The sequence below is a fragment of the Podarcis melisellensis genome (genome assembly GCF_964234715.1).
Source record: "Podarcis melisellensis genome assembly, chromosome: 18".
NCBI lineage: Eukaryota > Metazoa > Chordata > Lepidosauria > Squamata > Lacertidae > Podarcis > Podarcis melisellensis.
In genome coordinates, this window is record NC_138536.1 from 9,587,894 (window position 1) to 9,603,211 (window position 15,318).

A 15,318-nucleotide genomic window follows, 5' to 3' on the forward strand; every position below is an offset into this window, starting at 1 on the left:
CTGAATCCAGATTCGATCTTCTCCATCCTTGTTGATAAACTCCAGCAAATAAATGCTACCAGCTGCCAGGAAGCACTTCATCGTTCCATCACACTCTTGTGTGACCAAGAAAACAGGCTGTGGGGGCGTGGCTTTGCGAATCAAGGGGCAAAATGCCCCGGGGAGCAGCAGCCTTGATGCTTAGTGGATGGGGGTTTTGTGGGGTCACCACCAAATCTGTGTAGACCAGGGGTGCCCAAACTTTTTTTTTCAAAGAGGGCCAGATTTGTTGAAGTGAACATGCGTGAGGGCCAACCATAGTTGATGATCTTTTTCTTACAGTTTCCCCCCAAAGTTGATGGGCTTTTTTTCGGATTCAAGTTGCTGAGCTTTTTTAAAAATTTAACCCCCAAATTGTTGAGTTTTCTTTAGGATTTAACCCAAAGTTGTTGAGTTTTCTTTAGGATTTAACCCAAAGTTGTTGAACTTTTTTTAAGATTGAAGTTGCTGAATTTTTCTTAGGATTTTACCCCAGGACATATACTGCCACAGGGGCCTCATTAAATCAACCGGCGGGCCAGATTAGGCCCCAGAAACAGACTTTGGCCATGCCTGGAGTAAACCCTTTCCCTTTTCCCCACACAGGCAAACAACAGCCCGGAACTACTTTCATTCTCCCCTTCTCTGTGTTGCGCACTGGGTGCCACCCACCCAACTGCTGTCCCATTGCCCTCACACTACTACAATTCCCAGAATTCCCTGCAAAGTGTAAAAGCACTCTGGGAATTGTAGCTCTGTGAGGAACGGGTGTGTGTATGTCTCCTAACGACTATCAGCACCCTTATCAAACTACAATTCCCAAAATTCTTTGGGGGTTTAGTTTCCCCACAGAAACTAAAGCTTAATTAACTAGGCAGTGAACACAGAGCAGGTCCAACGCTACCCGGGTGCATTTGAAAGTGCTTGGACTACTGCAATGCACTCTACATGGGGCTACCTTTGAAGGTGACTTGGAAACTACAACTAATCCAGATAGACTGGTGACTGGGAGCGGCTGCCGAGACCATATAACACCAGTCCTGAAAGATCTTCATTGGCTCCCAGTACATTTCTGAGCACAATTCAAAGCGTTGGTGCTGACCTTGAAAGCCCTAAATGGCTTCGGCCCAGTAATTACGGTGGAGGATCCAAAAAATTTTCTTCCTGGAGTGATAGAAAAGATTCAAGAATTTGGGGGAAGTGGCAGGATTTAAATTAAACAGAAACAAAAGTAAGCTATTAGTAAAAAATTATATATTCTGGACAGTCTTTTCTATCCACGGTCAATGTTTGCCTCTTTATATTTAACATAAATAAAAATATTCAAAATATAACAGGAATTGGGTTCATGTATCCATTTCTGAGGGACGCAGGTGGCGCTGTGGGTTAAAGCCTCAGCGCCTAGGACTTGCCGATCGAAAGGTCGGCGGTTCGAATCCCTGCAGCGGGGTGCACTCCCGCTGCTCGGTCCCAGCGCCTGCCAACCTAGCAGTTCGAAAGCACCTCCGGGTGCAAGTAGATAAATAGGGACCGCTTACCAGCGGGAAGGTAAACGGCGTTTCCGTGTGCGGCTCTGGCTCGCCAGAGCAGCGATGTCACGCTGGCCACGTGACCCGGAAGTGTCTCCGGACAGCGCTGGCCCCTGGCCTCTTAAGTGAGATGGGCACACAACCCCAGAGTCTGTCAAGACTGGCCCGTACGGGCAGGGGTACCTTTACCTTTTTACTATCCATTTCTGAGCACAATACAAAGTGTTGGTGCTGACCTTTAAAGCCCTAAACGGCCCAGTAACCCTGAAGGAGCGTCTCCACCCCCATCGTCCAGCCTGGACACCAAGGTCCGGCTCCGAGTGCCTTCTGGCATTTCCCTCCCTGCGAGAAGCCAAGTTACAGGGAACCAGGCAGAGGGCCTTCTCGGTGGTGGCGCCCGCCCTGTGGAACGCCCTCCCACCAGATGTCAAGAAAACAAACAACTATCTGACTTTTAGAAGACATCTGAAGGTAGCCCTGTTTAGGGAAGTTTTAAATGTTTGACGTTTTATCGTGTTTTTCATATTCTGTTGGGAGCCGCCCAGAGTGACTGGAGAAACCCAGCCAGATGGGCAGGGTATAAATAATAATTCTTATTCTTATTATAAAGTCTTTTATTGCAGCCCTTGAGAAACAGGGGCCAGATTCTGGTGCTGAACACCTCCCCATTAAGGGCGGCAAGAGGGGGCCTTATCAGAGAGGCTTCATTTGATGAGGTCTTTCATGTACTTCCATCCATTCTGGGTATATTCACTGGCCCTGGTGGGGGCTACGGAGAGAGCACCGATTGTCGTCCGAACCCCTGCAGAAAAAACAAGAGCAACAAGAAAATTAAAGCAAGAAACTGCAACGGAAAGTTGCAGCGTGGACTGATATCCCTGCTCAGAATTCCATTCCCCCACTGCCAGTCAAGTTAGCAATCTGCAGCCACTGAGCATACTCAGTCCCTGTCAAACGGTCTGTGTATCTTTTCCACTGTTTTTTTGCGGGGGGGGGCATGTTTCCATTTATCCCAGCTTTTTTTCTCCAAGGAGCTCGGAGGTGGCGTGTGTTAGAATTCCTGCTCCGTGATTGCAGTCATGGGATTGTTGTCTATCTCATGATGGTGTATGTTTTGACTCCACAGAGTGGGAAGTGACGGAGACAGGATGTTTTGTGTTATTGTGTTCCGTGAAGTGGAACTATTGTCCTTTTGCTGTCTGATGCTAGAGAGAGAGGGAGCCATGTTGCAGTGCTCCGTGTGTGTTTATATGTAAATGAAGTAGATTAGCCAAAATGCTAAGATGCTGAGGTCTGTCACACAAACTGTCCAAACTCTGCGGATCCCTAAGTGTGCCGATGTCTGTTGGCATCGGTCGCTGTGATGTTCGGGCAGAAGAAAGCTGTGATGTTCGGGCAGAAGAAAGCTTTTAAAGCTCCCGAACAAACGACCAGGAGGGAGAGAACATGCCAGTCAGGCATGTGTCTCTGCCAGAGTCCTACTCGAGTGTAGGCTGAACTTCTGACAGCGTGTACACAGTTCTTCTCCCCATTTGATTTCCCTGCAAGGTAGGTTAGGCTGAGAGTGGCCCCGTGAGCTCTGTGGATGAGCGGAGGATTTGAACCGCTCAAAATGATGTCACGCGCATGCGCAGAAGTGGCGAATTGCGACCCGTGCACATGCAGACGCGGGGTGCATTCTGCTCATGTTGCGAACGGGGCTCCAGGACGGATCCCGTTCGCAACCAGAGGTACCACTGTATCCTTAACCTCTATCAGGGATTTTAAGCACTGAGGTTCAGATCCACTTGGAATTTTCTGTATAACAGGGGTGATAAAGACCGAGCATACATCCTCATAAAAACGACATCGTAGCAAGACGTGAGAGACGGTTTCCACATCTATCACGCCGCAGGGGCAGACTCGCTCTGCGTACGGTTTACCCACATATTTGCCCGGGGGGGAAGAAGATAATAGGAATTGGCATGCGTCAGGGGTTGAATGTATGGAAGTGAGAGCTGGACCATAAAGAAGGCTGATCGCCAAAGAATTGATGCTTTTGAATTCTGGTGCTGGAGGAGACTCTTGAGAGTCCCATGGACTGCAAGAAGATCAAACCTCTCCATTCTGAAGGAAGTCAGCCCTGAGTGCTCACTGGAAGGACAGATCCTGAAGCTGAGGCTCCAAGACTTTGTCCACCTCATGAGAAGAGAAGACTCCCTGGAAAAGACCCTGATGCTGGGAAAGATTGAGGGCACAAGGAGAAGGGGACGACGGAGGACGAGATGGTTGGACAGTGTTCTCGAAGCTACCAGCATGAGGTTGACCAAACTGCAGGAGGCAGTGGAAGACAGGAGGGCCTGGCGTGCTCTGGTCCAGGGGGTCATGAAGAGGCAGACACGAGTAAACGACTAAACAACAACAACAGGGGTTGAATTAAAAAGCCTTACCTGAGTTCCAGTAGCTGCAGAGAGAGAATTCAGTCTTCGGGACAGCAGGAAGCTGTGGGAATGAAGAACACAAGCAAGGCATATAAAAAAAGGCTGGTGGCGCCTTGGAAAACAGCTTGCATTGCAAAAGGTTCTGGATTCAAGACCTAGGAATCTCTGTTTAGAGCCGGTGTAGGGAACCTGTCAGCCACCAATGCCACTGGATTCCACCAGCTCCAAAGACCATTCGTGCAATGGTCAGGGATGCAGAATAATGAATAATAATAATAATTTATTATTTATACCCCACCCATCTGGCTGGATTTCCCCAGCCACTCTGGGCAGCTTCCAACAAAACACTAAAATACAATAACCTATTAAACATTAAAAGCTTCTCTAAACAGTAATAATAATTTATTATTTGAATAATACACACACACACACACACAATTTATATATGAATAAAATAAATGCAATTTTATACCCGACTTCCTTCAGTAAGGTTTTCTTTTGAAATGTTTAAGATCTTTTTTTTAAAAAAATAAAATATTATCTTTGCTGGGTTAAATGCACATTCTGCAGTTGGCCTCCTCTGTCATGCTTCATTTTGAAATCTTTAGCGTATTTTAGTTTTCTGTTGATTTCTTTGAATAGCTTTTGGGTTGCTCGTTCTTCCTCCACCGCTGCCGCCACCACCAGGTTTGTGGTGTGGTGAACCAGCTTATACTCGAGTCAATAAGTTTTCCAGGTTTTTTTGTGCTAAAATTAGGTGTCTCCGCTTATATTCGGGTCGGCTTATACTCGAGTACAGTGGTGCCCCGCAAGACAAACGCCTCGCAAGACGGGAAACCTCTAGACGAAAGGGTTTTCCGTTTTGGAGGCGCTTCGCAAAACGAATTTCCCTATGGGGTTGCTTCGCAAGACGAAAAAATCTTGCGAGTCCCCGCGGGTTTTTTCCGCTTTTTCCGCCCTTTTCCTAAGCCGCTAAGCCGCTTAACAGCTGATCCGCTGATAAGCCGCTTAACAGCTGATCGCTAAAAGCCACTAGACCGCTGTAGCGCTAATCCGCTAAGCTGTCAATGGGCTTGCTTCGCAAGACGAAAAAAACGCTAGACGAAGAGAATCGCGGAACGGATTCTTTTCGTCTTGCGAGGCACCACTGTATATACGGTGTGTATACACACACACACACACGTTTGCCATCATTACATAGGTTTAGGTGCCAGGAAAAAACATTCCTTCTTTCATAAAACCTTTGGATTTCAATTATCTATAGGCTTATTGCATGGGTGGGGTGTTTCATTCTAGATTTTTTTTATATAAAAAAAGAGAGAACTGCCTTTTGGATTTATTTATTTTAAAAATGCTAGTTCTAAGGTGTGCATGCGTCGGCTTTTTGCTTAAAATATGTGTCAGCTGGTTTGAGTTGCCGTGGCAAAAAAACAGAGTGAGCAGATACTAAAATTTAATAATAATAATCTTCAAGAAATTAAAAGACGCCTGCTTCTTGGGAGAAAAGCAATGACAAACCTAGACAGCCTCTTAAAAAGTAGAGACATCACCCTGCCAACAAAGGTCCGTATAGTAAAAGCTATGGTCTTCCCAGTAGTGATGTATGGAAGTGAGAGCTGGACCATCAAGAAGGCTAATCACCGAAGAATGGATGCTTTTGAATTCTGGTGCTGGAGGAGACTCTTGAGAGTCCCATGGACTGCAAGAAGATCAAACCTCTCCATTCTTTAGGAAATCAGCCCTGAGTGCTCACTGGAAGGACAGATCCTGAAGTTGACTCCAATACTTTGGCCACCTCATGAGAAGAGAAGACTCCCTGGAAAAGACCCTAATGTTGGGAAAGATGGAGGGCGCAAGGAGAAGGGGACGACAGAGGACGAGGTGGTGGGACAGTGTTCTCGAAGCTACCAGCATGAGTTTGACCAAACTGCAGGAGGCAGCGGAAGACAGGAGGGCCTGGCGTGCTCTGGTCCAGGGGGTCACGAAGAGATGGACACGACTAAACGACTAAACAACAACAACAAAAATAATAATCCTCAAGAGCTCTGGAAACCACAGCTCAGCCAACGCTCCCATGAGCTCTTACCTTCCAGCCGAAATATTTCGCCCATTCTTCCACAGCTGGGGGGAGAGCTTCTTGGGCTTTTCGGAGGGCTTGGGCCCCCTCCTCGCCCCCGCTCAGCAAACCTTGGCTGTAAACCACGTAGATGGCTCCCCCTGCCAGACCGCCTTTGACCAGGAACCTGAGCAGAAAAATCATAGGATCACAGAATTGTAATAATAATAATAATAATAATAATAATAATAAAATTTTATTTGTCTCCTGCCCTCCCCGGCCAAGGCTGGGCTCAGAGCGGCTAACATCATAAAAACAACACAATATGCATAAAAACAGACATCAATTAATTAATTGTAGAGTTGGAAGGGACCCGTAGGGTCATTCATCCCAACCCGGAGAATGCCCAATGCAGGGCTCAAACCCACAACCGTGAGATTAAGATAAGGTTACCAGATTTTTTTCAATGAATCCAGGGACACTTTTCAACTTCCAATAGATTTTGTATAGGGACTGATTTGTAAATCCGGGGACTGTCCCTGGGAAACGGGGACGTCTGCTAACCTCAGATTAAGAGTCTGACGCTCTACCTACTGAGCCATCTCAGGAAAGGGACGAGACTGGCAAAAGATATATAAACGATTTTGCAGTTGATGCCCGAGGATTAAGGCCTTCTGGGAAATGATCTATAATGAAATGAAGAAGGTACTTAAATGTACCTTTTACAAGAAACCAGAGGCTTTTCTCCTGGGCATGGTCGGCCAATTGGTGTCAAAGAGAGATAGGACCTTTTTTATGTATGCTACTACAGCAGCAAGGGTACTTATAGCAAAGTATTGGAAGACACAAGAACTACCCACTCTGGAAGAATGGCAGACGAAGGTGATTGACTACATGGGACTGGCTGAAATGACTGGCAGAATCCGTGACCAAGGAAAAGAGACGGTGGAGGAAGATTGGAAGAAGTTTAAAGTTTATCTTAAGAATGATTATAAAATCAATGAGTGCTAAAATGTCGAGGTTAAGAAAAAAGAGGATTACAGCTGTAAATGATAAATTAAGTGAGGATTTGCTGAAAGAAATTTGGAAATAGGGATGCAGAAAGGAGCGGTATGGGGAAGTCGGAGAAGTAATATTTATGAAAAGAAGGATGTGAAATTATATTTGTGTGTGTTTATGTGTATATTTGTCTTTGTAAAGTGTATTGTATTGTGTTTAATAGGTGTTGGAAAATCAATAAAAATATTAAAAAACAAAACAAACGATTTTGCAGTTGAAACCAGGAGACAGTTCAGCCCCACAGAAGGCACAATTTGAGTCTCTCGCTTTCTCTCGTCTGTAGCCGTAGTCTACCTTGCCAGGGTGCTTGTGAGGACAAAGTATGCAAAAGTCTCACACCTCCGGAGGACATAAAATATGAGAAATACAACACTTTGCACGGAAGAACCAGTTCAGATCAGAAGCAATGCAAGAGGATACTTGGGGAAAGTTAATAATGAGTTTTGGCTTGGGGTTTTTCTTTTCCGTTATGTATTTTGTGTTTTTATCCCTGTGATCTTTGGATGAAGGGCAGTATAGAAATTTAATAGATAATAATAATAATAAACTTCCTTCCTCAGCGGGAGGGGATGAACTCTGCATATGCTCAGAGGCACCAGAGATTTTGCTAACAAAGGGCAGCCAAATGTCAAAGAAACTTGTGTTGGTCACGGGACAGGCAGAATTCCAACAGGTAAAGCTTCCTCCTCTTCTGCAGCCCATAGACACAATGAGAGGGGCTGATTTTTTTTTTGGGGGGGGCACAGTATTCATAGGCAGAGGGCAGCCCTGGAGAGAGAGGGAGCAGGTGCAATATAAGGCCCCAAATCATGGGCGTAGCCAGGGGGGGCAGAAATCAATAAAAATACTTAGCAAAATGAGGTTCTGCCCCCCTCAACAAAAATCCTAGCTACGCCCCTGCCCCAAATAAATTATCAAGCTTCTGTACAACACTCAGAACAGGTGGAAGTTGAATTAATAATAATAATAATAATAATTTATTATGTATACCCCGCCCATCTGGCTGGGTTTCCCCAGCCACTCTGGGCAGCTTCCAAAACAATATTAATATACAGTAATGCATCAAACATTAAAAGCTTCCCTAAACAGGGCTGTATTCAGATGTCTTCTAAAAGTTTGGTAGTTGTTTTTCTCTTTGACATCTGGTGGGAGGGTGTTCCACAGGGGGGAGCCACCACCGAGAAGGCCCTCTGCCTGCTTCCCTGTAGCTTTGCTTCTCGCAATGAGGGAACCGCCAGAAGGCCCTCAGAGCTGGACCTCAGTGTCTGGGCAGAACAACGGGGGTGGAGATGCTCCTTCAGGTATACTGGACCGAGGCCATTGGGGGCTTTCAAGGTCAGCACCAACACTTTGAATTGTGCTTGGAAACGTCCTGAGAGCCAATGTAGGTCTTTCAAGACCGGTGTTATATGGTCTCAGCAGCCGCTCCCAGTCCCCAGTCTAGCTGCCGCATTCTGGATTAGTTGCAGTTTCCGGGTCACCTTCAAAGGCAGCCCCACATATTGTGCATTGCAGTAGTCCAAGCGGGAGATAACCAGAGCATGCACCACTCTGGCCAGACAGTCTGCGGGCAGGTAGGGTCTCATCCTGCGTACCAGATGGAGCTGGAAAACAGCTGCCCTGGATACAGAATTGACCTGCGCCTCCATGGACAGCTGTGAGTCCAAAATGACTCCCAGGCTGCGCACCTGGTCCTTCAGGGGCACAGTTACCCCAGTTAGTTTTTGCCAGTGAAATGGGAAGGGCTGTTTGAATCCAACAGGTTACGGTGGAAAGAGCTCACAGAGACATATTTTGCAAAAGGCGATCCCTTTTGTTATCAGGATTTGCTTGATGAAATAAATATTATGACAGTGAGATCAGCACCAACATTATTACCCCAAGAAAAATCAGAATAATCTTTATTTGCATCAGCCCCTAGCCATAGCAACCAAAGAAGCTGTTTTAATATTTCTGGGCATCAGGTTTTTATTTCATTTTAAAATGCACATTTCAGTTCCAAAATAAAATGGGGGTGGAACAGAAGGGTTGTTCCTTTTCTCTTTTTTTGCTGCTGGGATTTGCAAAAAGCTCCAAAAGAACCAAGAGGCATTTCCCACCTGGTCATCCTTGCTCCCTATTTAACATAAGGAGAAAAAGAAATTAAAACACAAAGAAATCAAAGGAGGCCCGCCCGACTCACTTGACAATGGGGAAGATGCGGGGAGCCATGACGGGGCGACGTCTCCGCGCGCGGCGCAAGGGCAGCTCGGCGCCCGCCCGCACCGTTTCCAGAAAACCCAGCCAGCCAGCGACGCCTCTCGCGGGACTTTTCGGGAATTGTAGTCCGAAGGCGGGCGGGTCACATGCCCTCCCACTGAAAGTCCGCTCTAGCCTTGCGACTCGTTGGTTGCACCTCCAACTCAAGGTTTTCTTCTTGGTTAAAGGCGCAGGCGCTTGACAGCCTCTGTGTTTTTTTTTTTTAAAGAACATTTATTCGGGAGTAAGTCCCAAAGATAAGCATTTCCCCGTTTTTTATTTTGCAGATTTAGTGGGGGTTTTAAATTTTTTTTGGGGGGGGGTGTTGCGGATCATGCTGCAACATTTTGTTGCAGTTCCCGCTCATTGGGAAAAGTCCCCACCAGAGAAGAATGGAAGATCAGTTTGATGGACTATGCCGAAATGGCCCAAAATAGCCAGAAGAATCAGAAATCAGAAAGACCAAAATTTTAATAAGGAATGGGGGAAATTTATAACTTGTCTTAAAAACCATTGCAAACAGTTAACAGGACTGGAATATCACTTGTACAGTGGTACCTTGGGTTACAGATGCTTCAGGATATATACGCTTCAGGTTACAGACTCCGCTAACCCAGAAATAGTACCTCGGGTTAAAAACTTTGCTTCAGGATGAGAACAGAAATCGCGCCGCGGCAGCAGCAGGAGGCCCCATTAGCTAAAGTGGTGCTTCAGGTTAAGAACAGTTTCAGGATAAGAACGGACCTCCAGAACGAATTAAGTACTTAACCCGAGGTACTACTGTAGTTTAATGGTGAATTTTAGACACGACAGAGAAGGTAGAAGATTTTGGATCATCATAAAACGAAGATCATGGCCACTGGTCCCATCACCTCCTGGCAAATAGAAGGAGAAGAAATGGAGGCAGTGAGAGATTTTACTTTCTTGGGCTCCATGATCACTGCAGATGGTGACAGCAGCCACGAAATTAAGAGACGCCTGCTTTTTGGGAGAAAAGCAATGACAAACCTGGACAGCATCTTAAAAAGCAGAGACATCACCTTGCCAACAAAGGTCTGTATAGTAAAAGCTCTGGTTTTCCCAGTAGTGATGTATGGAAGTGAGAGCTGGACCATCAAGTAGGCTGATCGCCAAAGAATGGGTGCTTTTGAATTCTGGTGCTGGAGGAGACTCTTGAGAGTCCCATGGACTGCAAGAAGAACAAACCTCTCCATTCTGAAGGAAATCAGCCCTGAGTGCTCACTGGAAGGACAGATCCTGAAGCTGAGGCTCCAATACTTTGGCCACCTCATGAGAAGACTCCCTGGAGAAGACCCTGATGTTGGGAAAGATGGAGGGCACAAGGAGAAGGGGACAACAGAGGACGAGATGGTTGGATAGTGTCTTCGAAGCTACAGACATGGGTCTGGCCAAACTGCGGGAGGCAGTGGAGGACAGGGGTCCCTGGCTTGCTCTGGTCCAGGGGGTCACGAAGAGTCGGACACGACTAAACGACTAAACAACAACAAAAAAGATGAAGGAGAAAATGATTAATGATAAGACCTACAAAGGGGAAGAGGGAAGTCCAGGAGATTCTTCGGAATCTTGTTTTTCTGTTGTATGTTCGATGTGCGACTGTAAAATTTTAATTTGAAAAAACAAATAAATAAATTATATATAAGGGACGCGGGTGGCGCTGTGGTCTAAACCACTGAGCCTCTTGGGCTTGCTGATCAGAAGGTTGGCGGTTCGAATCCCTGCTATGACGGGGTGAGCTCCCGTTGCTCGGTCCCTGCTCCTGCCAGCCTAGCAGTTCGAAAGCACGTCAAAGTGCAAGTAGATAAATAGGTACCAGTCTGGCGGGAAGGTAAACGGCATTTCTGTGCGCTGCTCTGGTTCGCCTGAAGTGGCTTAGTCCTGCTGGCCACATGACCCGAAAAAACTGTCTGCAGACAGACCCCTGCTCCCTTGGCCTGAAAGCAAGATGAGCGCGCAACCCGAGTTGTTCACGACTGGACCTAACGGTCAGGGCTACGTTTACCTTTACCTATATACAGTGGTACCTCAGGTTACATACGCTTCAGGTTACAGACGCTTCAGGTTACAGTCTCCGCTAACCCAGAAATATTACCTCAGGTTAAGAACTTTTCCTCAGGATGAGAACAGAAATCGCACGGCGGCAGCGGGAGGCCCCATTAGCTAAAGTGGTGCTTCAGGTTAAGAACAGTTTCAGGTTAAGAACGGACCTCCGGAACGAATTAAGTTCTTAACCCAAGGTACCACTGTATAGGACTTCTCTTACTTTGCATAATTTCTCGATTAACATTTACTATGCTGAAGGATGTATTCTCCTACTGGTGGGATGCGGGTGGTGCTGTGGTCTAAACCACGGAGCCTTTTGGGCTTGCCGATCGGAAGGTCGGCAGTTCGAATCCCCGCGACGGGGTGAGCTTAGATATTATCTATTGTAACCATTGTGTGGATTTCTGTTTAACTTTTACCTTTTTTTTTTTTTAATATAATTTTTATTAAGTTTATAATATACAAAATCCAACTTCCAAATACATATTTCCATAGATCTAATAGACTCCCCCCATCTTCCGAGCACTGCATTCTCTATCGATTCAAAACCTCAGCAATTTGTTAACTTATTTTAAACATAATAATATGTCTTCCATTTTATCGTGATATCTAGTCTCTAAACATTACAGTCCAAATCCATTAATTTTTAGTTTCAACACAATAAAATTATTTCATTACACCACTTCTGTCTTGTTATACCTTATTTTCCAATTCAAAAATTTTCCGATGCTGAAGCTGTAATTTCCTAAAAAGGAGCATTTTTTAACATTCATACAACTTATAATGCTTTTTCAAATAATCCTTGAACTTTTCCCAAACTTCCTCCGTTTCTTCTTCTCCCGAGTCTCGAATTCTGCCAGTCATTTCAGCCAGTTCCATATAGTCCATCAGCTGCGTCTGCCATTCTTCCAATGTGGGTAGATTTTGTGTCTTCCAGTGCTTTGCCATCAAGATCCTTGCTGCTGTAGTAGCATACATAAAGAAAATTCTATCTTTCTTTGCCACCCTCTGGTCCACCATGCCCAGGAGGAAGGCCTCCGGTTTCTTAGGTAAGGTAAATCTAAGCACCTTTTTTAGTTCATTATGTATCATCTCCCAGAAGGCCTTCACCTTCGGGCAGGTCCACCAGAGGTGTAAGAATGTCCCTTCCTCCTCTTTACATTTCCAACATTTGTTGTCAGACAGGTGATATATCTTTGCAAGCTTGACTGGGATCATGTACCACCGGTATATCATTTTCATAATATTTTCCTTCAGGGCACTACATGCCGTAAATTTCATTCCGGTGTTCCATAACCTTTCCCAGTCTTCGAACATAATGTTGTGCCCCAAATCCTGTGCCCACTTTATCATGGAGGATTTAACAATCTCATCCTGTGTATTCCATTTAAGCAGCAAGTTGTACATTCTCGAAATTAACTTAGATTTTGGCTCTAGCAACTCTGTCTCTAATTTCGATTTTTCCTCCTGGAAACCCACTTTTTTGTCCGCTTTAAAAACTTCCTGGATTTGGGCATAATGCAACCAATCTCGCACCTTGTTTTTTAACTTTTCCATACTCTGCAACCTCCAATTATCTCCAATTTTTTCAATTATTTCCCAATATTTAGGCCAGTGGGCCTCCATATTGAGTCTTTTACGTGCTTTGGCCTCCATCGGTGAGAGCCACCTCGGAGTTTTACTCTCCAATAAGTCTTTATATTTTGACCAGACCATAAAAATTGCCCTTCTGACAATATGGTTTTTGAACAATCTATGAACTTTAACCTTGTCGTACCACAAATATGCATGCCACCCAAAAGCATTATCAAATCCCTCCAGGTCGAGGACATCGGTGTTCTCCAATAAAATCCAATCCTTCAACCAGCAGAGGGCTGCAGATTCATAATATAACCTCAAGTCCGGCAGGGCAAACCCCCCTCTTTCTTTCGCATCAGTTAGTATTTTAAACTTTATTCGGGGCTTTTTGCCCTGCCAGACAAATTTAGAAATATCCCTCTGCCATCTTCCAAAACATTCCACCTTGTCCACGATCTGGAGGGCCTGAAACAAAAATAACATTTTCGGCAATACATTCATCTTTATAGCAGCTATTCTACCCAACAAGGAAAGTTTCAGTCTTGACCATGTTTCCAAGTCTCTTTTAATCTCTGACCAACATTTCTCATAATTGTCCTTAAACAAATTCAAGTTTTTGGAGGTCAAGTACACCCCTAAGTACTTTACTTTTTTAACCACATTTAGTTCCGTTTCTTTTCTGAACTCCTCTATTTCAGTAGTTGTCAAATTTTTTGCTAGAACTTTAGTTTTTTGTTTATTCAGCTTAAATCCCGCCACCCGACCAAAGTCAGAAATTAATTCTAACGCTCTTTTAGTACTAGAGGCTGGCTCCTGTAATGTTAATACCAAGTCATCTGCGAATGCTTTCAGTTTATATTGTTTCTCTCCGACCACAATTCCCTGTGCCAACCGGTCATTTCTGATCATGTTCAATAGCACCTCCAGGACTGAAATAAACAGCAGAGGAGATAGAGGGCACCCCTGTCGTGTCCCTTTTTCAATTTTGAACTCCTCTGTCACCACGTCGTTTACTATCAATTTAGCTTTTTGTTCTGAATAAATTGCTTCTATTCCATTTTCAAACCCCCGCCCTACTCCCATCCTTTCCAAATTTTTCTTCATAAACATCCAAGAAATGTTGTCAAAGGCTTTCTCCGCATCAATAAAAATCAACACCGCTCTTGTATTTGAGTTTGTCTGTAGGAATTCCAAAATGTCAATGATGTTTCTTGTGTTATCAAATAAATGCCTGCCAGGGAGAAAGCCTGCTTGGTCCTTATGAATCACTTCATTTAATACTTTCTTAAACCTGCTTGCCAAAATGTCTGCAAAAATTTTATAATCCACATTTAGGAGTGAAATAGGACGGTAGTTTTTAAGTTGGGTTTTTTCAGTTTCTAATTTTGGTATCAACGTGATGAAAGCTTCTTTCCACGTTTCCGGTGCCTTCTTCCCCTCCATAATCTGGTTACTAACTTCCAACAGTGGTTGTATCAACGAATCCTTCAGTACCTTATAGTATTTGGAAGTAAGTCCATCTGGTCCTGGAGACTTGCCCAGTTGGAGGTTCTGAATGGCGCATTCAATTTCTTGGAACGTAATATTACAGTTCAAGGTTGCTCTCATTTCCTGAGGTATTTTTTGTAATCCATTAGTTATGAAAAATTGGTCCACCTCCGAATCTTTTTGTGGCCTTTGTGAATAAAGTTCTTTGAAGTATCTCTGGAAACACTTTCTAATTTCCTCGGGTTTCTGAACCATTCTCCCTTCGATCTCTAGATTTGTAACTGTATTAAGCTTTCGTCTCTTTTTCAACTGCCAAGCCAGCAGCTTCCCACACTTGTTAGCAGATTCAAAGGATCTTTGTTTCATTTGTTTAATTTTCCATTCCACCTCCTGATTTATCAGTTTCGAATATTGTGCCTGGAAAAACTTCACTTCTCTCAATACTTCCTTTGATTTAGGCCTGGATCTCAATTTTTTCTCTCCTTCTCTTATTTTCTCCAAAATCTTCTCCTTCTTTTCATTCCAGAGCCTTTTTTTGATCGTATTCTGCTGTATTAGAAACCCTCTCATAACTGCTTTACTTGCGTCCCAGATTGTTCTTTTTTCCACATTTGTCTTTAGATTTATTTCAAAATAATCCTTTAAAGCTTTTTGGGCCTTCCTAACAATCTCCTGATCTCTTAACAAAGCGTCATTCATTTTCCATCTGAAAGATCCGGTTGTGTTTAATCTCAGTTCCATTCTCAAAGCATTGTGGTCGGAGCAGGTTTTTGGGCAGATTTCCACTTTTCTAGTCTTAGGTGCCAGTCCTCCAGTTATCCATATTTGGTCGATTCGCGTCCATGTCATATGGGCCTCAGAAAAGAACGTT

At 44.6% G+C, this 15,318-nt stretch overlaps 1 protein-coding gene across 2 annotated transcripts; it reads right to left on the bottom strand.

The window, feature by feature from the left end:
* Window positions 1-2,027: 2,027 nt before the first annotated feature.
* MICOS13 (mitochondrial contact site and cristae organizing system subunit 13) lies at window positions 2,028-9,394 on the bottom strand. 2 transcript variants are annotated; one of them, XM_081895972.1, is made up of 4 exons: window positions 9,265-9,394; window positions 6,054-6,210; window positions 3,977-4,028; window positions 2,028-2,349 (listed from the first exon to the last, which is right to left on the bottom strand). In XM_081895972.1, exons 1-4 carry the CDS (start codon window positions 9,291-9,293, stop codon window positions 2,252-2,254), a joined length of 336 nt encoding a protein of 111 aa, XP_081752098.1. In that variant the 5' UTR covers window positions 9,294-9,394; the 3' UTR covers window positions 2,028-2,251. The 2 variants fall into 2 exon arrangements, with proteins under 2 accessions (XP_081752098.1, XP_081752099.1); XM_081895973.1 differs by having other exon boundaries at window positions 9,182-9,295.
* Between the last annotated feature and the right edge of the window lie 5,924 nt (window positions 9,395-15,318).